Raw genomic sequence first — 25,876 nt, 5'->3', positions numbered from 1 at the left:
CGATAGGCATGCGATCCGTCTCGCTGAACGTCCAAGGACCACATATGTGATCCGTGGAGGTGCTTGAGCGGACCCAATTGGTTATGGGTCCTATCCTAGGGAATCAACCGCAGGAGGTCAGGTCTGAAAACCACTCATGAGGTTAACAGACGCTGCGAATTTCTTTCGACGAGTCCAGGATCGTGAACACTCACACTTTGCCTGCGAGTGGATGGGGTGGAAGGCTGGAAAGCAGGCAGGATTATCACACACTAGTCTCCGTAGATTGCGGAGGGGCCGAGTCAAGAGAGTGCGGGGTAGGTGGATGAGTCAGGAGAGTGCCGGGATGGTGAATTGAGTAGTGGGTAACCTGTGATGGGAAGCCAGTTCCTCCATACTCCATCGACCGCTCTGACCGCCATCACCGCCGGTGCCCTCTGACTACTCCGACCACTCTGACTGCCCGTCTCGGTGCCCTCCAATTGCTCCAATTACTCCAACCGCTTTGACCACCGTCACCGGCCGGTGCACTTTGACCACTCTGACCGTCAGTGCCCTCCGATTACTCCAACCACTTTGATTGCCATCACCGCCAGTGTGCTCCGACCACTCCGACCGTCGGTGCCCTCCGGCTGCTCCGACCACTCCAACCCCTGGTGCCCTCCGATGGCTCCGACCGTCGGTGCCCCCCCTGACCGCCAGTGCTCTTTGTCCCCTCTGACCGCTAGTCCCCTCCTTCGACATCTCATACTCCAACCACTCTGATTGCCATCATCGCCAGTGTGCTCCGACCACTCCGACCATCTGCTCCGACCACTCCAACCCCTGGTGCCCTCCGATGGCTCCGACCGTCGGTGCCCCCCCTGACCGCCAGTGCTCTTTGTCCCCTCTGACCGCCGCTGGTCCCCTTCGACATCTCATACGTGCATGGCCAACTTTGATGGCACTCATGGAGGCAACACCCCTCTCCCTTTCCCAAGGCGATAGGGAGAGATCCTCTTCGAGATCCTGAGCACCATCTTCCTTTCCCCTCTCTCTTTCCCAAGGAAGGGAAAGATCCTCTTTGAGATCCTCTTGAGCACCACCCGAGGAGGAGGACACCCAAGGAGGAGTTAAGGGGAGCACTCTGTGATAAAAAACAGAAGCAAGAGAGAGCACACACAAGAGAAGCAAACCCTAATCCAAATCCATCAATCATAAAGAAGGAGAGAAGCCATAGTCACCATCTCTCTCACACACACAAAGGAGAACACAACATAGTGTTATGTCCACACTACAAAGTAAACCTAATGTAATGTCCACACCACACATGACCAGCTGGACGCGGTCATAAACACACCACACGATATCTATCTACCATACTGTCACTCTGTCAGCACCCATGTGCTATCCTAGCTGTATACGAGCTTGACATTTCAACACTCCCCCTCAAGCTTGACATGTCCATCTCTAGGACTCCCAATCTAGTACAGAAATACTCGAACTTATCCTTACCAAGTGCTTTGGTAAAGATATCTGCAACTTGCTCATCTGTCTGCACATATGTCAAATCAACATGCCCATCTAGCACTTTCTCTTTGATGAAGTGATAGTGGACCTCAATATGTTTGGTCCTGGCATGATAAACTGGGTTGCTAGCAAGCTGAATACTACTCATGTTGTCACAATGAATGACAACTCTCATATCACTCTGTAACCTGACATCATCTACCAACTTCTTCAACCACATAGCCTCACATGCAGCTATGGCTGCTCCACGATACTCTGCCTCTGTGGTAGATAAAGCAACTGTAGGTTGCTTTTTACTGCTCCAACTCACAGCTCCACTACCAAGGCTGAAAACATAGCCACTGGTAGACTGCCTGTCATATGCACTACCGGCCCAATCTGCATCTGTATATCCATAGACATGCATGTCTTTTCCTGCCTCATAGAAAAGACCATAATGCACAGTAGTTTTGACGTATCTCAGAATACGTCTCATAGCATCCAAGTGAGGTTTACGAGGACTCTGCATAAACTGACTCACCAAACCAACTACATAACTGAGATCTGGCCTCGTAATGGTCATGTAGATAAGGCTACCAACCATTTTCCTGTACATGGTGATATCATCAAGCTCATCACCCAAATCAGCCCTAAGCTTCATGTTTTGCTCTAATGGTGTCAACATTGGTTTGCATGCTGTCATACCATACTTTGCCAGCATGTCAAGTGCATATTGCCTTTGCACCAACCATATACCCTTGCTTGTTCTAATCACCTCAATGCCAAGAAAGAACCTTAAATCACCAAGGTCTTTCATATCAAACTCTTTGCATAAAGAGGCCTTAACCTCATCAATGCCTTTCCCACAATCACCTGTGATAATCAAATCATCAACATAAATGACTATCATCACGATACCATCATGTGTCTTCTTCACATAAAGTGAAGAGTCTGCATTTCCGACCACAAATCCAATACTGACAAGATATCTGCTGATCTTGTCACTCCAAGCATGAGGTGCTTGCTTCAAACCATAGATTGCTTTCTTTAACCTGCAAACAAAAGTCGGATATTTTGGATGTACATATCCTTCTGGTTGTTCCATGTACACCTCTTCTTGTAGTTCACCATTCAAGAAAGCATTTTTTACATCCATTTGATGTAAAGCCCAACCTTTTTGTGCTGCTAGTGCAATGATAGACCTCACTGTAGCCATCTTAGCCACTGGGCTGAAAGTTTCATCATAATCAAGACCATAAGTTTGTGCATATCCTTTAGCGACCGGCCTTGCCTTATGTCTCTCTAGGCTGCCATCTGACTTGCACTTTACCTTATACACCCATTTGCAACCAATTGCATTCTTTCCTTGGTAACTCAGCCAATTCCCATGTATCATTTTTGTCCAAAGCATCCATCTCTTCATCCATGGCTTTCTGCCACACATGCTCTCCAATAGCCTCTGTATAGCATGTAGGTTCCACATGCTTTACCATAGATGTCATGTATGCATAGTGCATAGCAAAATCTCTATATGTCAATCTTTCCACTGGATATCTGACTCTCTGGGATCTCCGCAATGCATGCGGGTCACTCTGTACACCTGTAACACGAGCATGTGGTGGCACATATCTGTCCAGCCTAGCACCAGGTGTGCGTAAAACAGGTATGCCGAGCTCCTCATCCAAACTCTCAGAACTAGAGGACTCATAACCTGTGATCCCAATTCCTTCGACTTTCTTCTTACCTTTATCCATAGCACTACTCCCAGTGCTCACACTCTCATGCCTCAAACGTCTTGACCATGGACGTACACTGCTACTCTCAGCTGCTGCTGGCCCAGACATAGTAGTAGAACTAGAACTTGCTTGTGATGGCAAGTTCACAGACACATCTGCCTCAAGTGAGTCAATAACTCCCTCATCTTTTGCTTTGTACCAACTAGCAAGCTCATCAAACACATCTCGTGAGATGACTACTTGTCTAGTTTGAGGGTTATAACATTTGTAGGCCTTTCGATCCTGTGCATATCCAACAAATACACATTTCTCTGCCTTAGGATCCAACTTCCGTCTTCTTTCATCAGGCACATGGACATAAGCTACGCATCCAAAGACTTTGAGATGTCCAATGTCTGGCCTGTAACCTGTAAGCCGCATCTCTGGCGTGCTTCCATGAATGGCTGCTGTAGGTGTTTTGTTCAGGATATACACTGCAGTAGCACATGCTTCTGCCCAATAGTAATCTGGCATGCTCTTTTCATTGAGCATTTCCCTTGCCACTTCACATATGACTCGATTCTTTCTCTCAGCCACACCATTCTGCTGAGGTGTATACCTGCATGTCAACTGTCTTCTTATCCCATGCTTCCGCAGGAAATGCTCAAAAGCTTTTGAGGTGTATTCAGCACCTCCATCTGTTCTCAAACATTTAATCCAACAGCCATATTGCTTTTCTACAAGAGCTTTGAAATCCATGAACTTTTCCAGCACTTCACTCTTCTCTTTCAAAAAATATATCCATGTCATCCTGCTGAAGTCATCTATAAATGTCACATAGTATAGACTTCCTTTTATAGATGGATTTTGTGCAGGGCCCCATACATCACTGTGTACTATCTCAAGTGGCCTATTACTCATATTTCCTTCTCTAGGAAACCTCAACCTTGCCTGCTTTCCAAACTCACAGGCTTCGCAAACATGCATATGTCCATCATATTTGAATCGAGGCAATCCACTGACAATGCCTCTTGTTTGCATGTTCTTTAATCTCTGTATATTGACATGTCCAATCCTCTTGTGCCACATGTCAATGTCCTGCACAATCCCATTGCTCTTTGAAAACATGGCTGAGCTCAATTCTGGTATTCCTGCATCCAATTTGAACAACCTTCCTTCCTTCTTGCCCTTGGCAATCAATCTACAGCCATGCTTAAAGTCTTCCACAAAACAGCCATTCTCATTGAATCTTACTTGTAATCCCTGCTCAACCATTTGGCCCACTGATGCCAAATTCTTTGTGATGGATGGTACATATAACACTTCTGACATATTCTTCACATTTCCATCATGCATCCTCAAAGGCAGACTGCCAACATGTGTTATAAGATGCTGAGTATCATCTCCTGTGTATCATCTCCTGTGACCACATAACCATTTGTATCCAATGGTTGCATCTTCTCAAACCACTCACCATGACATGTCATGTGGTTTGAGGCACCTGAATCCATATACCATGACTCATCTCCTGCATTTTGAGAATCCATTGTCCCCATAATGTGCTTCATTGCAAAAAGGTGATTTGAACTCCCATCATTGTTACTAGTAGATGCATAATTTCCATGTTGTGGTCTTCCATTCCTCACATCATTCTGCTTTTTGTAACAATCTTTTGCCATATGTCCAAGTTTGCCACAATAGTGACATTCAATCCCATTCAAATTTTGTTGAGGACCTTGCCATCGTCCTCTACCACGAGCACCTGTTCCAAATCTCCCCCTATGGGATTGAAATCCACGACCTCCACGTGATCCAAATGATGACTGTGAATTCTGAAAATTCTGATTTGATTGTGGTTGAGTAGACCTATCATTCCAACCACGTCCTCCACGGCCTCGAGGGGTAAATCTCCCCCTGCCGCCTCGAAAGCCTCTAGATGAGTAAAAAGCCTGATTCCTTGCATGCTCATCATTGCTTGACGAGGATGCACCACCTGTAACACTCATACCACCAAGACCAAGCTTCAATTCTTCCATAATGAGCAATGACACAAGCTCATTAAAGTCTGGCATTCCTCCCAACCTTACTGAGATGGAAGTGTCAAAAGATTTGTATTCTTTGCCTAAACCACGCAATGTGAGAGCAACCAAATCATCATCATCCATTGGGGCATGGATTGATGACAAGGAATCTGCATAACCCTTGATTTCTTGAACATACTCATGTATACTCCTATTCCTTCGTGTTACACTGTGAATCTGTTGCTTTAGTTGTATCTTCCTTGCACCAGTGTCTGTCTCATACATTCGGCACAATATACCCCATGCTTCTTTCGGTGTATCTGCATCTTGGATGTGAATAAGCAAGGCATCTGTTACACATATTGAAAAATAATGCAACACCTTCGAAGACCGCTCTACCCATTGCTTATGAGCCAGTAACTGAGCATTATTTGGTTGAGGAGGTAGGTATGGCTCCGGGTCTTCCTCCGAGACAAGACTCCATAAACCTTTTCCTTTCAAAAAACTCTTCATTCAAAACTTCCACACTTGAAAGTTAGTACGGTCAAGCTTCTCTCCAACAATCTGTATCGGACCATCTCCCATTGTTGCAAAAATATAGTAGATGTACCCCTTTGACAAGTTGTATGCCGGACCTGTAAAGCTTCAAATCTCTCCAAATCACATCAAATGCTTGCAAATTGTGTGCATTAACATCCCACAATGATTCACCAACAATGTACACTCGATCAAAGTTGAAACCAAATGATACTTCTTCACAAAAAAAATTCTGGTTTTTTTCTCGCCAGTAACCAGTCAAGATTATGCTCTAAATCCTTCAAATCTTGTCCAAATTTAATGATTCAACTTGCATTGGCTTCCCAACACATTGCTCCAACATATCCTAGAAGGGTTTGATCAAATTCTTCAAGGTGAATGAGAACCACCAATTTTTGTAGCTCCCTGGTTTGCTTTTTTCTGCATCTGTCAGGTACCACCTCTCACTAAAAGTGCTCTATCTCCTTCAAATCTTATCCAAATTCAAAAATTTTTGAATCAAAAGTTTAGCAACTCATAGGTCTCTACTTGTACAAAAGTAATTAGGCCAATTTGATATAGACAAGGATTAATGCCTTGATTAAAAATGCTCTGTTTCTGCAACACAGTTCTGTACTTTTGCTAGTGACTGGTTATTGAGTTGAATGAGCTCCAAATCCTTCAAGTAAGCTTCCCAAATGTTAATGTCAGCTCCAAACAAGTATTTTCTAAGCTCCAAGTGACTTCAACCTCTTGTAAAGACCTTGTAATGATCAAATATGAGTGTAGATGATGAAAACTGTCCAAAATCTGCTAGAAAACACGCCGCCTGCTCCTGGAGCTCTAGGACAGAGGGGAAATCACCAATGAGTTGATAAACTTCTTAGCAATGACCTAATGCATCATGGGTATGAAGGGTTTGGCTCAATTTTGCTTCAATCTTCCGCATTCGATCCTCCACCGAGCATATATTCTCTGTTTTTGTAGGGTCCAAAAAACCAGAGTTTTTTTCTTCACAAATTGCCTGTAAAGCATCAATTTTCCATGCAATGATTTGCCCCAAAGTTGCTAATACATGTGTTCATTCACAATACATGAGAGCCTCAGTGTTTGCTTTGCATTTGATCCAATACATTTGCCAAGACACACTCCTTCATAAGCTTTCCATTAAAGCTTCAAAACAGAAATTTTCTGCTTGCTTTTGCACCTTTAATCTTCTCTTACACTTGCTCTTGATACCTGCAATCCGCAGAGGGGGTCTTGCTACACTTACCAATGGTCCTTAGCTCTCAGATCTGATGCCGGTGTGTGCTCCACAGCTTCTCCTTTGCTCCAAGCTCCAATGGCTTCCTTCACAGCTTTTTCCTCTTCTTCCCTCTTCTCTCACTCACTCTCACAACACAGCTAATGAGCTCTTGGCTCTGATACCATGATAAAAAACAGAAGCAAGAGAGAGCACACACAAGAGAAGCAAACCCTAATCCAAATCCATCAATCATAAAGAAGGAGAGAAGCCATAGTCACCATCTCTCTCACACACACAAAGGAGAACACAACATAGTGTTATGTCCACACTACAAAGTAAACCTAATGTAATGTCCACACCACACATGACCAGCTGGACGCGGTCATAAACACACCACACGATATCTATCTACCATATTGTCACTCTGTCAGCACCCATGTGCTATCCTCCAGCTGTATACGAGCTTGACATTTCAACACTCTGTTGGTAGCATACAAACAGTCGATGTGACATACTCTCACAGAAGAGGACACTCTTTGGTGTATCACACCTGGAGTTTTAGCACAATCCTTCTATCGGAGCAGAGTCTCCCTCTTGTAGCATTCCTTTTTGGTATTGTGATGGTAGTGTTGTGCTCTGTTTGGTGTTTTGTCCATCTCTTTATGTGAACGAGGTGAGTGAGGTGTGAGTGGTGTGTGTGGTATGAGTGAGAGGCCTGTAGGGGTACTGCGGTGCTAGGTGGTGGTCAGAGAGCACGGCAGACAGTGTAGAGCCTAGGTCTTGCATGTCTAGCCAGTGAGGTTGACTCATCCTTGGCTGGTATACTTCCCTGAGAGGATCCATGCTCCCTTCTCCCCCAACCATAGTGTTTGTGCCGATTGTCTTCGAGTTCCTTATCAAGGACTGGCGGAGTCATCCACAGTTGTCATACATTGTGACAACATGAGCAGCATACAGTTGGCCAGTAATCTAGTTTTTCATGCATGGACCAAGCATATAGAGGTCCACTATCACTTTGTCAGCAGGGAGAAAGTGTTAGGGATGGTACAGTGGATTTGAATTATGTGAAGACTGACTGAAGAACACGTTCCTGGCATATTACGAAGACACTTGGGAGATAAAAGTTTGAGTACCTCCGTCTCATGTTGGGAGTATATGCAATGAGCTTGAGGGGTAGTGTTGATAGCCCAAGCTCATCTTCATCTATGGATGTACATCATGAGCTTGAGAGGGGCTGTTGAGATTACAAGCTTGATGAGACAGCTGGATCCAGGCATGGTATGTGCTATCATCATAGACAATAGCATGTGTGTGGCAACAAATGGCCATGTCCAGCTGGCCACAGTGTGTGGACATTAGTTAGGGTTATTTGGTGTGTGAACACAACACATGTATTGTGTGGTTGTGTAGTTTTCTTCTATTATGCGTTTATGTGAGTGTGGATATGGCTTCCCTCTATGGTTATAGTTACATCAATCTATTAGGTTTTGCTTTTGTGTGTTTGTGTTCTCTCTCACTATCTGTCTTTTATCATTATATCGAGGCATTTCTCTTATTTATGCTTAAAACAGGTCGTAATTAGTGAATATTAAGAACTTCAACATACAATTTTAAAAATAATTTTAATAAGAGTTAGTATACATTAAGAGTGATGGAATTTCATGAAAATATAATGATGTTTAGTGGGTTCATTAAGCACTTAATCAAATCTGGCCAGATGTCATTAACAAAGGCAGTGCTTGAAAGATTAATAATAAGAAAAATTTTAGTTAAAAAGTAGAAAGAGTTTCATGAGAAAATTATATTCTAAATTTTGTAAGTTGTTTGATAGCAATTTATTATTTAAAGATTAATCTCCAAAATTGGTAGTATTTTAATAACTATTTCAAGAAAATGGGTTAATGAAGTGGGTCATTTATGATACTTAATGTGTTTTATCATCCTAAATATTCTCAACATGTTTAAGTGTTGTTTAGTTTTTCAAATTATGGTTTTATATGGTTTTGAGAAGGCTACAAAATTTTTAGGAAATTAGAAATAAATATAATATTATAGAGAATGAATATGGAAAATTAAGGGTATGTTTTTCCATTATAGTATGAGGTTTCTCTGATTTTTTATTTCAATTTTTTTAAAAAATAAATATTATTAATTTTGAATTAAAAATGATACTTTGTTGCAAAATTAATAACTCAATATGGTTAATGAATTTGGGGATAAAATAAAAAGAACATATGCTTTATTTTTCATAAAAAATGTTTACGCAGCAAGAGAACTTGAGAAGAAAGTAAATTTAAGATGGGGTTGTAATTTAAATTGAGCATATTTAGAGATTTAGTGAAGGGTTATTATCTAATCGTAAGTAATGAGTTTGGGGATTATTTGTGAAAATGAAATGTTTGTTTTAATGAGTTCTAAGATCCTATAAAATTTCATCTCATGATTGGAAATTATTTAACGGTACTTACTTAAACGGTACTTACTTTGTAAATTAAACGGTACTTACTTTGTAAATTAAACGGTACCTACTTTGTAAATTAAAGGGCTAATAAGTGGTAGTTTAAGTTTTTAGATGTGGTTAAATGAAAGAAACTTGTTGGTTTTGGCATTAACCGTGCTTACGTAAGTGTTATTCTAGAAAGTCTTAATAAATATTTATGATTAACAAAAATGATTAGCTAAGCTTTATGGATATTAATGAGAATTCTTTGGACTACGAGTTAAAAGCAAGCAAAGGCACAAATCATTAAAATTAACAAATAAATCTACGTTCTTATAGAGTAACAACCTAATACTTGGCTGGTTAGTAGCCCATTTTAGTGGAATTTATTTAGTGGGTCATTTTGGGTGCATTCGTTTGGGAGACTAACACGTGCTACAAAAGGGTAGGATAGCATGAGTATTAGTGATGAGCAGGTAAATAGCGAAGGATTAGATCTAGAATGAGTAAACAAACTACCAAGCAATGCTAGATTATCCATAGTTAAGAGCCTACATAGATCAACTTGGAGTGTTTATATTAGTTATCCAAAGAAGAAGAATAACGCTAGTGAGGGAATCTGAGAAGACAACACAATACGAGAATTGAGTGACAACGAGGGACAAACAAGTGAGCAAGGGAATGATAAGAAGGGATTAAATCTCTGCATAAATGTCTATGACTTAGAATATATAGAAGATTCCGATATTAGTCACTTGGCTATTCAATTAGCCACATATTAGGATCCGGGGATTGGTAGATAAAATAGAACTAGAGACCATTGTATTTTCCACAGTGGATATTGGAGAGGACCTAGGCCATTAATAGTAATTCCTTACTACATACACTTCAAGGATTTCAAGAAATATTTTCCCTTGTGTAGTGGTATGAAAGTAGAACTTTCCCTAGACTAAACAAGAATTAGAGCCAAGGACGAATCATGGGTAGTACTCCCTCTAGTGTAAATGGGAGTGGTTCTCAATATTGGGACCTAATACTTTCAAGCCCTGTGAGTGGTGACAATGTTGGTTATCAACCCGATGTAAGTCCAATCAAGTAAGAAGGTGAGAGTAGCACAAAGAAAAGAGAGGATAGTGTCCATACATCTTTACCAATAAGTGTACAAAAGAATCTTAGAGATTTCAGGGATGGCCCAGAATTTTATCTTAGGAAACTCTTTAACTTACCTAAAACAAGATCCTTAAGCTTCTTTAAAGAAGAGGAAGATTTTGGTTTAAATCCTCTATGCCCACGCCTAGAGTAGCAATAAGTCTACTAATAGATTTCACTCAGTATAGTGGTTTATGGGACGAAGATCCCAATTCCCACATACAACAATTCAAAGTTACATGTGTGGTTAATGAGATAGTTAATGATGATAAAAAACTACACCTTTTTCTAGCCACACTTAAAGACGAGGCTGCTAGTTGGTATGGTAACTTAGATGTAGCTTCTAAAGTAGCATATAATGCCTTATCACAAGCTTTTCTCGTAAAATTTATAAGGAAAGGCTTCCAATAACGTCTAGCCCAACAATTAGATTACCCATCCTAGGGTATAAACAAGAGCATAGACCATTACGTCAAGAGGATGGAGATGATTGTGAGGAAAATGGGAGCCAATGCCCCAAATGAGGAGACCCAAAAAAAAGATATATTGATGGGTTACACAACATAGAAGCTCAAACTCATGTGAGTTTAAGTTGTCCCCTACCACCTTAGGGGATGCAAAACAAGAAGCTAGATAATGGGAGGAAGTGCAATTGAGCCAACAAAGGCAATGTGAGCTGATACAAGATTCTAGAGTCCCCCAACCAACTTTTGCTACTTAAGTAAAACTAGTCGACCAAACACAATCCTATGGAATGCCTTCCATGTGGTTGGAGAAAGTACACAAGGATCTAGTCCAATAAATCATAACCCATCGCTCGGCCTATGTACCACTAAGTCCTTATGTGACAGAATATGCCTATATGGTGCAAATGAGTACCCCTCAAGCAATTTTGGGTGAGGCTTGTTGGTATCCAAGCACTTTCGTGATTTCAAACCACCTAGTTGGCTCTGGAGGAGTAGACACTAATGTAGCTATGCCCAATGCAATAAGCCAACGCTAGGACGTTGAGCTACCATCTGCGTAAGTGCGGGGAGATTGAGCATGAATGCAAGCAGGTTAGTTCCTATGGCTATCCCGATTCTAGACAGTCTTCCACATCCAAATAAGAATGACTTAATGCAAGATTGAACACTAAATAGATAAAGATAAATAGATAGAGAGCAACAGTAAGACAAGGTCCAATCCATTTTCGAGTACTATAGTACAATGCCTTAGAAGAAGTCTGCTCATGAACTACTCACTCAACTCTCTTGTGTTCCTATGTGATATTGTTCCTCTCCTCAGGGCCTGAGTAGACCCGACATGAATCTGCCTATCCAGTTAGTAATGCATTTCCTTCTACAATCTTACCCAAGTAGACTAGATCCACTCTCACTCTTCTATCCCCTTATCAAGGATCTAGTCCAATAAATCATAACCCATCGCTCGGCCTATGTACCACTAAGTCCTTATGTGACAGAATATGCCTATATGGTGCAAATGAGTACCCCTCAAGCAATTTTGGGTGAGGCTTGTTGGTATCCAAGCACTTTCGTGATTTCAAACCACCTAGTTGGCTCTGGAGGAGTAGACACTAATGTAGCTATGCCCAATGCAATAAGCCAACGCTAGGACGTTGAGCTACCATCTGCGTAAGTGCGGGGAGATTGAGCATGAATGCAAGCAGGTTAGTTCCTATGGCTATCCCGATTCTAGACAGTCTTCCACATCCAAATAAGAATGACTTAATGCAAGATTGAACACTAAATAGATAAAGATGAATAGATAGAGAGCAACAGTAAGACAAGGTCCAATCCATTTTCGAGTACTACAGTACAATGCCTTAGAAGAAGTCTGCTCATGAACTACTCACTCAACTCTCTTGTGTTCCTATGTGATATTGTTCCTCTCCTCAGGGCCTGAGTAGACCCGACATGAATCTGCCTATCCAGTTAGTAATGCATTTCCTTCTACAATCTTACCCAGGTAGACTAGATCCACTCTCACTCTTCTATCCCCTTATCTAACTAATCCCCTTTTCCCCATTACAACCACGTGTACTACCCATTGATCAAGAAGCTATTACCAGTTTGTTAAAAAACAAGAATGCCCAATTTGTTAAAAAACAAGAATGCCCAGTTTGTTGCACAATGGTCAGTCCAACAGCGATCTGGGCGGTGGCGAAATGGGCTAGTTGGCCACCAACACTTGGCAATCATAGTGGATGTTGCACTAGCTGTGAAGCCCACGATTTCTGTTCAAAAAGAGATTGTGCTTGGATTGCCACTTAGTCTCGATCCTCATGTCTAGATTTCTTTTACGGCCTATTCTTGCCATCTTCTTTTGGTAATGCCCCCTAAGATGAACTTTTGATGGGGCAATTGGGGTCATATCATGGCTCATAAGTCCTCTTCCTTCTGCTTACCTAGGTGTGCCCTATGCCAGTCCCTTTGTCAGCCCTCCAAAACTGCACATCAATGGGACGTGCCTTTGGATGCCTCACTCTCCTTGCCTTGTGCATTTCTTCCACAATGATGCCTGCTGGCAAAGGTGTGGGGTTCTGTTTGTTCTGGGTTGGTGTTCCTAGAGGTTTAGACTTAAGAACCTCCCTTTTCCTTTCTGCTTGTTGGCTCCGTTGTGGGCAAGTGGATTTAGTAGGGTCACTCTTTGAATGAGTTTTTTCCTTCTCACCGAGATTCGCGAGTCATAAGAAACCATTGCTTCCATGTACTTCTGTGGATCCTAGGGAGGGGATTTAGCAGGTCTCTCTTTGAATGAGCTGTTGTCTTCTCACTTGGATCCGTGAGTCATAAGAGACCATGTACTGCTCTAGATCTGGGGGAGGGGCTTCTTCCTTATCCTGATGCACCTACTTAAGAGTTGCCTTATCCCTGCCTTTCTGTCTTCGACACTTCCAACTAGTTCATAAATTTTACAATCTCCTCCTAGTTGGAAAGTCTTCGGAAAACTGTGTGTTGGGCTATCTGAATTAAAGTATGCATACATTTAAGGGTAGTTCCCTTCTAGAATCCCATAACACCATATTAGGGAATATGGGAATTTCTCACAAGTTTGGGACACGTGGTCAAAAGTTTGGATTAACCATAACTTGAACACCACTAATCCAAAATGAGCGCTTTATAGCTCTTTAGATTCTATTTTTCAAGCGCTTTCCAACGATAGGTCATATGATAGGGTTTTGAGAAACTTACAAACATGTTATCCATGTCCCCTTTTTTAAGTATTCAAAAATGGGAATTAGGAAATTCCCAAATTCACTAATATGGTGTTCCATGCTCTTTTGTTCTAATTCCTCCTGGACCCTTCTTTGCAGATCTTCTTTTGCACCCCTTTCCCTTTTTGCCTAGCCTTGGAAGTCTTCTATCATCTTATCTTTGGCTCAGACTTCCTTGGACCATCCTCATAGCATCCATCTGCTCCTGTTGCCATATATATAGGCAGTGATGTGTGTGAACACAATTAGGACCGCCGGGGCACTTTTTTCCTCTTTAGGAGGTTTTTTTTCCCGGCTTGTATATACGCCCATCATTCTATGGCTAACTTATCTTTTGTACATTGACACAATCTAATACATTGTGTGTTGTGTGCATTCTTGCTTCTTCTTCTCCAAGCTGTGTGTGCTTTCCTGCAACCCTAATTCCAACAATTGGTATCAGAGTAGGAATCGGCTCCCAGGACTACGCCGCCAGCACCCTTCGACTCATGTTCTCCGATTGAGGTGAGCTTTCACGAGCGCTTGCATTTCAAGTTCGGCACAGGTGTTTTTGTCATTTTGTGCAGAAATTTTGATAGTGTAGTTTTCTGCAAAACAGGCATACGTACTCTATTGTGGACCGTGCTACATAGCATAAGTTGTTTTTTGTTCAGTCTTTGCTTCATTACAGGTAGCTTTTGCATCAGTTTCAGTCAGTGGCCATGGCTGATAATAGCAATGATGTATTTCGCATGTTATCTGCTGATGACAAATTGGATGGAGACAGCAACTACCCACTTTGGGCATACATGATGTAGCATGTTTTGGTTACAAAAGGAGTGTGGAACATTGTGTAGGGTATGGATGTACGTCCAGGTTCTGTGGATGTAGGATCTGTTGAGGATGTTGCAGGTTCTAGCAGCTCTACTGTTGCTACTGTTTTACCCACTGCTGAACAAGCTCGTTGGGATGGTAAAGATGCGCAAGCTCATGCCTTGATTGCACTTTCTGTCAAACGTAACATCACCCCACATATTCGTTTAGCTAAAACAGCAAAACAGGCTTGGGATATACTAGCTGGTTTGTATGCAGGTCGTAACGAGGCAAAAATCTCTTACCTGCGTAAAGAGCTAGAATTGAAGATTATGCAGGAAGATGATGACATGAATGTTTTTCTTGCTGAGATTAAAGATCTCAAAGAACAGTTGATTTCTGCAAGTGAGATTATTCCTGATCATTCTCTTGTGCAGACTGTTCTTGATGCTTTACCTGAGACATATCAGACTTTTGCTTCCACGTGGAGACTTCTTACTGAGGACAGACCTGATGTTATCAAGTATGATACTTTAGTCAACAAGCTCTTGCAGAAGCGCAGTCTAGGCAAAACAGGGCCAGGCAGCATGCAGTTGATCAAGCATTTATTGCTGCCCAGCAGAGAAGAAGTGGTAAGGCAGCCCCTTTCATTGTTTCTTCTCCTATTAGTAGGTCTGCAACTTCTTCTCCTTCCATAGGTAGCAACAATAAGTCTGAGAAGGCTCTTGATAAAGGTAAGAAAAAGATCAGGTGCAACTATTGTAAGGCAAATGATCATGTTATTAAGAATTGCCCTAAGCTAAAGGCTAAAGAGGCAAAGAAGAAAGAGTCCAATGCAGCCACAATAGCGGATGCTTCTACAAATGCAGATTCTGCAAATGTTGTGCAAGATACAGAATGGGCGTTTAGCGTGTATTGCCAGTATGACCCATCTGTACATGATGCATGTTTGGCAGTTTCTGTTGACTCTAATGTATGGTATTTTGACAGTGGTGCTACAAAGCACATTACCTCGCATCATGATATGTTCACTTGTCTTGAGGCTGTCTCTAATGGGAATACTGTCACATGTGCCAATAATGCTTCTTACCCAGTGAAGGGCATTGGTAAAATTATGCTTATTGCTGCAAATGGCAGCGCTTTCACACTTTCAGATGCTTTGTATGTGCCAGGGATAAAGAAGAATCTATTGTTTGTCTCTGCGCTTGCTAGACTTGGACTTGTAGTCAAATTTGTGGATGACAGATGTACTGTTCATGATTTGACTTCTAGTGATACGATTATTGCGTCTGGCACCTTGTTTCGTGGGCTATATAGGCTCAATTCTTATGACAAGTGTGTGGAAGATTCAGCAAATGCAGTTTCTGATGAAAAGGCAGTTTCAGATGCAAAACCATGGCATGCTCGTTTTGGTCATCTGAACTTTGCTAGTTTGCTGCGTTTGCAGAAATTTGATATGGTTGCTTCATTGCCCCCTCTTGAGGCACCATTGAAACATGTTTGTGAAGGCTGTATTTTGGGCAAAATGCAGCGTTCCGCGTTTCCAAAGGATGGTTCTGTGCGGGCCACTCGCAAATTGTAACTTGTACATAGTGATGTATGTGGGCCTATGCAAACTCCGTCATTTGGTAAACACTTGTACTTCGTGACTTTCATTGATGATTACTCAAGGCATGCATGGGTATATCCACTGAAGGCAAAGTTCGAAGTGTTTTTGTGCTTCAAACAGTTTTTTCTTATGGTTGAAAATGTATCCTATTGTACTGTGGGCACCCTTCGTTCTGATCGAGGGGGGGAGTACTTGTCTAAAGAGTTTGATGCATTTCTGGCTAGTCGTGGGATAAAACACCAATGTACAGTGCCATATACCCCTCAACAAAATGGTGTTGCTTAGAGGAAAAATAGGTCACTTATGGAGATGGCACGATGTATGGTCAAGAGCCAAGCTTTGCCACATGCGTTTTGGCTTGAGGCTATCATGTGTGCTGCATATGTACTCAACAGGTGTCCCACTAAGGCCTTGCAGTCTATTACTCCATATGAAGCTTGGCATGGCAGGAAGCCTTCTATCGGTCACTTGCGTGTCTTTGGTTGCTTGGCCTATGCTTTAGTGCCTGTGCAGCAATGCAAAAAATTGGATGATAAGGCTGTCAAATGCATTTTTGTTGGTTACAGTGCTGAGAGCAAGGGTTGCAGATTGTATCATCTGCAGTCAAAGCGTATCTTGATTAGTCGAGATGTTGTTTTTGTGGAAGATGCTGTGCAGCCCTTGTTATCATGTACCAAAGAGACAGGTGTGAGCTCACGGGATGTATTTGATACATTGTTGCCTCTGTTTACAGGGGGGAATTCAAATGTAAGTCCTAATGAGGAAAATATTCAGCCTTTGCAGATTTCAAACGACATCATAGATCTGCCTATTTCTGATGCAGATTTACAGGATGTAATTTCTCAGGATAGGGTTGAAAATGAGTAGGCTAGAGGTATACCTAAATGGCAGGTGCAAACCTTGCGTGATAGTAAAATTGATGCACCTATATCTAGTCGTACTTGTTCAGGTTTTCAGCATGCCTCTTATGCATCAGATTGTTATGCTTTGGCTATGTCTAGTATGTGTGAAGAGGAAGTATCTCTTTCATTTGATGAGGCACAAAAATCAGAAAATTGGTTAGCTGCAATGCAAAGTGAATATGATGCTATAATGAAGAATGGTACATGGTCTTTGTGTGATTTGCCTATTGGTAAAAGGCCATTGGATGTAAGTGGGTTTTTAAGTTGAAACGAAAGCCAGATGGCAGTGTTGATCACTATAAGGCTAGACTTGTTGCAAAGGGTTATGCTCAAGAAAAGGGCATTGATTTTGATGAGACCTTTGCTCCCACTTGTCGTATGACTACCATTCGTAGCATTTGTGCATCGGCAGCTCATAATGGTTGGAATGTACATCAGTTGGACATAAAGACTGCATTCTTGAATGGAGATTTGCATGAGGAGGTGTATATATCGCAGCCTCGTGGTTTTGTTCAAAGAGGGCAGGAAAACAAAGTGTGCAGATTGAAAAAGGCTTTATATGGTTTAAAGCAAGCTCCACGAGCTTGGTATGAAAAGATATATGCATATTTTACTGCACATGGTTTTCAAAATAGTCCAACAGAAAGCACTTTATATGTTAAATGTGTGGATGATGTACATCTAATCATTGCTCTCTATGTCGATGACATGCTACTCACGGGACCAAATGAAAGTCATATTGCTGATTTTAAGGCTGATTTGAATGCCTCTTTTGAGATGTCAGATTTGGGGCATTTGCATCATTATTTGGGGATACAATTTAAGCAGTGTGATGGAGGTATTGCTTTGTGTCAGACAAAGTATATTGAGACATTGTTGCGGAGATTTGGCCTTGAAGACTGCAAGCCTATTGCTACTCCAATGGAGACAGGTTTAAAGTTGAGTCTTCATGATGCTGGAGATCACTTTGATGTCACAGTCTATCAGACAGCTGTTGGTTGCCTCATTTATGTATGCATTACGAGGCCGAACATTCAGTTTGCAATCTTACAGGTGAGCAGGTTTATGCATAGCCTAGGGTCTCAGCATTGGAAGGCAGTTAAACATATCTTTTGCTACTTGAGTGGCACCATACATCTTGGGTTGTTTTATCCCAAGGGGGGATCGTTGCCGCCAGATTTACATACTTTTTCGGACTCAGATTGGGCTGGTTGCTATGACACAAGAGTGTCCACAAGTGGTTTTTGTTTCATGCTTGGTAGCTCATGTATATCTTGGTTGAGCAAGAAGCAACCTACTGTGGCCACTTCTAGTTGTGAAGCTGAGTACAGGGCAGCTTTCATAGCTACGGTTGAGTGTGTGTGGCTCAGACGGCTTACGGCTGACTTGGGTGTTGGACAGGAGTCTGCCACCTCTATCTTCACTGATAGTCAGAGCACATTGGCAATTGCGAGAAACTCAGTTTTTCATGCTCGCACAAAGCACATTAAGGTGCATTATCACTATGTCAGGGAGAGACTCTCAGCAGGTCAGATCAGCTTGGCCTATGTGCCAACACAGGACAACCTTGCTGATCTTTTCACAAAGGCGTTTCCTCGTGAGAAGTTCGAAGCTTTTCGCAAAGCTTTGGGCTTGCTCCCCTTTGTGGATTGATCTACTTCGGGCATGGCACTCCCTTATACATGAGTGCCAGCTCTCGTTCACACCATCACTCCCAAGGGGGATTTGTTGCCATATATATAGGTAGTGATGTGTGTGAACACACTTAGGACCGTCGGGGCACTTTTTTCCTCTTTAGGAGGTTTTTTCCTCGGGCTTGTATATACGCCCATCATTCTAGGGCTAACTTATCTTTTGTACATTGACACAATCTAATACATTGTCTGTTGTGTGCATTCTTGCTTCTTCTTCTCCAAGCTTTATGTGCTTTCCTGCAACCCTAACACCTATGTGCCAACACAGGACAACCTTGCCGATCTTTTCACAAAGGCGCTTCCTCGTGAGAAGTTCGAAGCTTTTCACAAAGCTTTGGTCTTGCTCCCCTTTGTGGATTGATCTACTTCGGGCATGGCACTCCCCTATACATGAGTGCCAGCTCTCGTTCACACCATCACTCCCAGGGGGGATTTGTTGCCATATATATAGGCAGTGATGTGTGTGAACACACTTAGGACCGCCGGGGCACTTTGCATACTTGCATACTTTTCAACTTGCAAGCCCATTAACCAATATGCATGCATGGCGAAAGCCCACAAGAAAGTATGTAAGACTAGAGTCCCCAAGTATATCATGTAACCATGCAGACTTCCTAGCTTACCTCCTTACAAACATCTTGGCTTGCATGCTTACAAACTTCCCTACCTACTGGCATGCAAACAGGCTTGAAATTTTCCTAGCTAGCCTTGTTGCTAGCATTATAATATAACCTAAGTATATGCTTTTGGATTGGACTTCCCAACTTGCATGCTAACGGGTTAACTTGTTGTAAGCTTGTGGATCAACTAGCTTGCAATCTAGTTAGCACACAAGCATGCAAGTTAATTTTCTCACAAGCATGTAAATTGAAAAGTCTACAAGAATGCAAGGTAGCAAAAGAAAACATAGATTAGAGTTTATTCTCCATATTCCCAAAGTGGATATGGATTACTTGGTTTACAAGTTTCGAAGGGAGTTATTGTCTTAACACTCTTTTCTGTACAAAAACTTTGTAGGTGTCTATGGACTAACCCATGGCCAGCTAGCATAAGAGGGGACTCACATGAACATACTAACCTGGTTGCTTATCCAAAACAACCCACAAGGTGAAATAATAGCCATATGCTCTTCTTAGTCAATAAGCATGCAAAGAAAAGCTAATCAAGTTCTCATAAATTAAATCAAAACTCCATCTTGGATTTATAGTTGACTTTTCAAACAATCATTCTTGGCTTACTTCAAGCAGATTCACATTTTGGTACTATGAGACCAATGTGAATTCCTACTTCTCTAATCAAGTCTTAAACTAAGAATTTGTTGTGTTAATCAAAAGTAAGAATACTCATTGCCAACGAGCTTCTTTTTTTTCATTGTTTCAAGAGTCATGGCAATATGCTTACTATAAAGAGCATTCTTATCATTGGAAAAAGCTTACAGATTTGAAATTGCTTGAGATTTGAGCATCTTGTCCAACATGTGAATCCCATGGCTTAGAGTACTGGATATATTATATAGTGATGTCTCCGATCATGAACAATACACCTATCATCAGCAAATCTAATCTCTAGCCGTGCCCTAGCAATGGTAGAGACTGACAACAAAAAGGTTGTTTTAAGGCCTGACAACAAATAAAACTTTTGAGAGAGTGATTGTCCCATCAATTGAGAACAACCTTACCAACTCCTTTTACCTCATATACAAGGAGTTATTTGTGCATGTGACTATTCCTCCTTGAAGAGTAGATTCAAGTGAGGAAATAAATCACACTGAGTGTTTCAAATTGTATAGGTTCTAATAATGCATAAAAAATACTAATATAGACTTATTGTATACACCTAAGCAAGTATTACGATGATCTTCTTGAGAGTTTTCTTCGAGAGAGTGAAAACCCTGTACAAAGTTATATTATACGGTGTCCTAAGCTTGAATTATTTGATGTATCTTCTAGCTCGGCCACCTGGTGGTGTGAGAGAAGAAAACACAGACTAGAGTTTATTCTCCACATTCCTATAGTGAATGTAGTGGTTACAAGCTTGCAAGGGAGTTATCATCTCAACACTATAGAAACACTTTATAGGTGTCTATGGACTAACCCATGGGCATCCACAGCATAAGAGGGAACTCACATGAACATACTAACCTGGTTGCTTATCCAAAACAACCCACAAGGTGAAATAATAGGCATCTAACCTTTTAATTAGTCAATGAGCATGCAAAGAAAAGCTAATCAAGTTCTCTCATAGATTAAACCAGAACTCCATCTTGGATTGTAATTGACTTTTCAAACAATCATTGCTGGCTCGCTTTAAGTAGATTCAGATTTTGGTACTATAAGACCAATGTAAATTCCTACTTCTCTAATCAAGTCTTACACTAAGAATCCGATGTTAATAAACAGAAAGAACTGGTAGGACATACTCATTGCCAACAACGAGCTTCTTTTTTTTTCATTGTTTGAAGAGTCATGGCAATATTATTACTATAAAGAGAATCCTGATCATAATTTGAGAAAGCTTAGAGGTTTGAGATTGCTTGAAGGTAAAGCTTTGATCTTAACTCCTCAATAGGAAAGTCGGCATGTTGTACCTGTCAATCATTGCATTTTATAAGATGATTAAGATAGATGCACTACAATCATGGTTTGAAAATAAGTCTAAGATCCAGTCTAAGAGCCATTGTCAACTCAATCATTTAGTTTTACTTTCATGTAAAGAATTTTGTACTCGCACCTTAGCTAGAATAGCATATAGTGTCGTCCCTTGGTGTTGTGACCGGTTAGCATCTAATACTTTGAGTCCCATGTGCTCTAGAATGTGCAATATGTTGGAGAAAGAGCCTTGCATTGTCTCATGGCAACCAATGATGATGTTGATGATGTTATCTTTGGCAAGTGTAAGCTCGATATGGGGTTCTTCACGGTTTGGATCATGAAGGCAAAGGTTACTAGTTCGCCTCTTCATTGCTTGAGTCTGAATGGACTTGATTGCTCTTAAGCTGCATGCTTTTCGTTGTAAAAGATGGAGTTGTTTCTCAAGAGAGGCAATGTATGCGCAAGTGCATTCGATAAGTAAGCATCGATCACAGCAGACTGAGAGATGATGAGAAAGAAAGAAAAGTTGAACTCACAAAGTTAACAAAGGGAAGTAATATTCACATAGAGGAGGAACAAATGAAGTAGGATGCTTTGCTAAATTGGGGCTAAGTATTGCACAATTTACACTATAGAGATTGAGAGTTTGAGCTTTCGTAGGAAAACACCTTATATGATGTGTATGACGATGGCAAAAATATACTCACGGATGGTACTTCGCTTGCGGGAAGCAAAGCACGCAAGCTATGGAAGAGGCGAGTTATTCGTTTCTGTCGCGAGCACTCCGAAGCCACCACGGATGATGAAGATTTGGGACGTGATCTGGGATCGTCAGGGAGGAGAGGCGACATGCAAGCGCGTCGAGCGAACGCAAGCTGCTCGTCTTCGACGTAGGATCCGTGCTTCATTGAGTTTAGGTCTGCTGCTGCAGGAGGTGCGATACTGCTGAGATTTACGCAGGAAGGGGAGGAGTCAATGGATTAGAAGGCCAAGCTGGATGATCAGTTTCATAACTAAGAGGGTCGTATCAGACCAACTGTGCAGATCAAGCTCACTTCGAGCTGTGAGCGCCTGATCATGCAGGGAGCTATGATAAGGAGCCCGCCCGCCCCGCGGCCATGGCAGCGGATGTAATAGAGTGCGTGCCCGCCCAATTGTATATAAAACCTCTCCATCTGTGTAGCCACTCGCAACACCTGCTCCTTGCCTCTCGGGAGAATTTAAGTAGTCCACCGCTGCTTCGTCTTTTTCCAAAAAAACAATGTAAACAAAAAAAGCGTTCCTTTTAGAGCTCGCGTACAGTAAGAACATTTCTTTTTTAAAAAAAACAATTGGAAAAAAAAACGCACATCACTACATAAATCATATTTCAAATAATATGGCTTCTTTGAGATTTAAAGTGTTAAAGATAAGGATAGCCGAGAGAGCTAATGTAGTACGTTGGTAAGAATAGGATAGGTTACCAGTTGGTAAGATTAGGATAGGTTACCAGCATTGCGGTAGAGCAATTGGTGAAGCGTGTGTGTGTTTGGGGGGTAAGGCCTCGTGATCGAGTCTTACTTTCAGCTTAGCTCTCATCCATAAAAAGGACACTGCTTGGTACAAATAAAAATCTCGCATTATTAAAAAAAAAAGGATAGGTGACCTACTAGGTGGTAAGTGCTAAAGATATAAAGTGTTAAAAGATAAGGATAGCCTAAAGAGCTAATGTAGTTCGTTGGTAAGAATAGGATATATCGGGCCTCGAATCCTCTTTTTTCGTTAATTTCCTTTACACACATACTGGGTGGTACTTGGAAGTGGTAAGTGATGTGCTAGTCAATGTAGGAAAAAATTCACAAATCCATTGCCATGCATTAACCTTGATCCAAAACTTCATGGGCATGCATCTTCTTCTATAAAGCAATAGAAAGCATCCTTTCTTTTTTATTTTTTGGCCTCCGATGTGTGGCTAGAATGAATGACGTTTTTTCTGATATCAATCCATATCTATCTCCACAAGAAATTTATCTTCATCTTTATCCCACAGATGTTGCCACATGTAGACGGGCTGGTAGGGTTGACCAAAATAATACTCCTTATAGGTGAGATAATAGGTTGCAGCCCTTACTCGATCATGGACTTTATGCCAGAATGCAACCTGAATGGCTTGTCGTTCCTGATTGAAAGGTAAGTTTCAGGCCACACTCCATTTTTATTTGCACATTATTACTTATAATAAAAAATTAATTTTGCAAACATGCATGAAAATTTTACATCTCTTCATTCCAAAAAACGTATTTATGTACAAAGAGGTTTGCCATCAAGCCAACAATTCTCAAGTCTTGCTATCATGGAGCAGTGGTACATGCAAATAGACATGCCAACCAAATGCGCTCAGAGGCATGCTTGGCATTAGGAATCGTTTGGACTTAAAAAAGGCCCATCTAACTAATTATTAAGAAAAACAATGGGCTAGCCAACGAGAATGTTGGGATTCCATGTCCATGTAGCATAGATCTATTTGGAAGATTTGGTCTCAAACCTCTCAAGATCAAGCGAGTGGAATATAATATTCTAGCCCCACATTTAAAAAATAGAGAGATGTTAGATGTACCTTGTGGTTCTCACCTCAAGGGGTGCACTACTAAGAAACCCTATGTATAACGTGTGTTCAAGGGGTATTAAAAACACCCCTTACCTGTGAATTTTTCATGAATACAATGACCCCCTTTTTCTTTATAGATTTATGGGTTTTTTTCCAAATGCATTTTAAAAATCCCTTTTGTAAATATATTTCTGTAAATCTACCTTAAAATATTAAAGTAAAAAACCCCTTCATTTGAACTCATGTGGTATACTTACATATTTTTAGGTGAACCCCCCGAGGTTCTCATAAAAAGTCACATGGGAGTTTGAATTACGAATTTCATTTCATATCCATGTTTTAATGCTCAACTTTCTACTTTCAAATTTCCCCCTTTTACATTTCTCCCCTCTTCCATTTTCATATCCATGTTTTAATGCTCAACTTTCCACTCCCCCCCCCCCCTTTTTATATTTCTCCCCTCTTCCATTTTTTCCCTTTTTCTAATAAGAAGGAATTCAATTTCACCATATCTCATGCTTCTTTGCTTCTTTCTCTCACTATGATAAGGAGACAGCTGATGTAATAGAGTGCTTGCCTAAGAAATTTATTAAAATCAAAAAAAGAACACAAAAAAGAAAAATATATAATAATTAAAAAGCATTAATAATATATAATAATTAAAAAGCATTAAAAAAAATATAAATATGTAATGCGTGCATCAACATAACAACCAAAAGAATTGTCAATAAGCATTCAAAGGGTAACTTGAATGCAGGTCATGGACTTCATTTGGATTGACATGAGCGTATCCTTGTTGAATGCAAACTACATGGAATGGTACTATCAACAAGGGGAGTTAAGTATCCCACCTTTTCAGACCCACTCATGTTATTTATACGCGACATTGGGAGAGAGATGCTACGAGAGTGCATTTGTTAACTTGTTTTGTTTGCAATTCCATCCCATTTATGTTGGCATTGCTGCACATATTTTCGATGCTATGGGACAAGACTACTTGAATCTATGGTAGGAGAAACCCCACCAAGACATGATGACATTAGTGTGTCCTACCTATCTTAGAGGGCCCTATCAAGTACAAACTCAACAAGAAGAACTTATAGAGAAATGGCAAAGGAGAAAGGTGTTATACACTCACACCATCATTATATGACATAATTTTACCATTTGTTTGTTCCTTTTGTGAGATAGTTTATAGATTTCAAAGATACCTTCCATGGACAAAGTTGCCTTAGTCATTTACTAGTCATATCCATGCCTTTCCATAGTTAAGAGGCACTTACTCCATTGCCACGTGACCACCATGGGACTAAATCTCTTAGAACCACTCAATCACGAGGAAAATGACGCTTGTGACAAGGGATTTCATTAACGTCTTCACAATTTCGTGATCACGTTAACAAAACCTGTTATTAACATATTAAAACTTGTGATCACATTGTGTATTCACATGACCTGAGCAATGACCTGCCAAAACCTACTAGTCCCGTAACCCCACTGGGTTTTTTAGTTTCCCGGCGGGCCCGCCGGGAAACAAAGGAAACCCGACGGGGTTCTGACATGTTTATAAACATTGCCCGACACCCATCATGCAACTTTTGGGGAGATAGTCCTTGTTTTGGGGGCGTGATATCTCTCCTCAAAGTACTTGTAGAGCTCTCGAGTTGCTAGAAGTGTCCTCTTGGGAGGAAGAACGTCCTTATCTTATGGGCTGTCGTCTTTCCTTGTAGGCACTCCTAAGGCTATTAAGCCACTCGTCCTTAGTTCTTTGAATTGGGGGCAGGGTGTGGTTCGTAGCTAATACTTGCGGAGATTTAGGGACAAGGTTGGAGTCATTCAGCTTTGCATTTGAGCTACATAGGTAATCTACCTCATTCTGCTTTATGAATGGTTTGATGGAGCCAAGAGTCCTACTTAGGGGCTTGTATTG

General features: G+C 41.2%; 1 protein-coding gene across 1 annotated transcript in view; it reads right to left on the bottom strand.

Annotated features, from left to right (window-relative positions):
* The window catches only part of LOC147610218 (transcription factor ORG3-like), a 57,262-nt gene extending 34,789 nt beyond the window's left edge, over positions 1 to 22,473 (bottom strand). Inside the window, exon 1 of the mRNA XM_086786309.1 lies at positions 22,067 to 22,473. Coding sequence (XP_086642435.1) covers positions 22,067 to 22,267 — 201 coding nt within the window. The 5' untranslated portion in view covers positions 22,268 to 22,473. The remainder of the gene's footprint in view (positions 1 to 22,066) is intronic.
* Between the last annotated feature and the right edge of the window lie 3,403 nt (positions 22,474 to 25,876).

The sequence above is a fragment of the Cibotium barometz genome, chromosome 49 (genome assembly GCF_041138505.1).
Source record: "Cibotium barometz isolate CiBa-2024 chromosome 49, ASM4113850v1, whole genome shotgun sequence".
Classification (NCBI taxonomy): domain Eukaryota; kingdom Viridiplantae; phylum Streptophyta; class Polypodiopsida; order Cyatheales; family Cibotiaceae; genus Cibotium; species Cibotium barometz.
The sequence above is the reverse complement of the archived record's forward strand: the minus strand, read 5'-3'. Positions and strand labels throughout refer to the sequence as shown.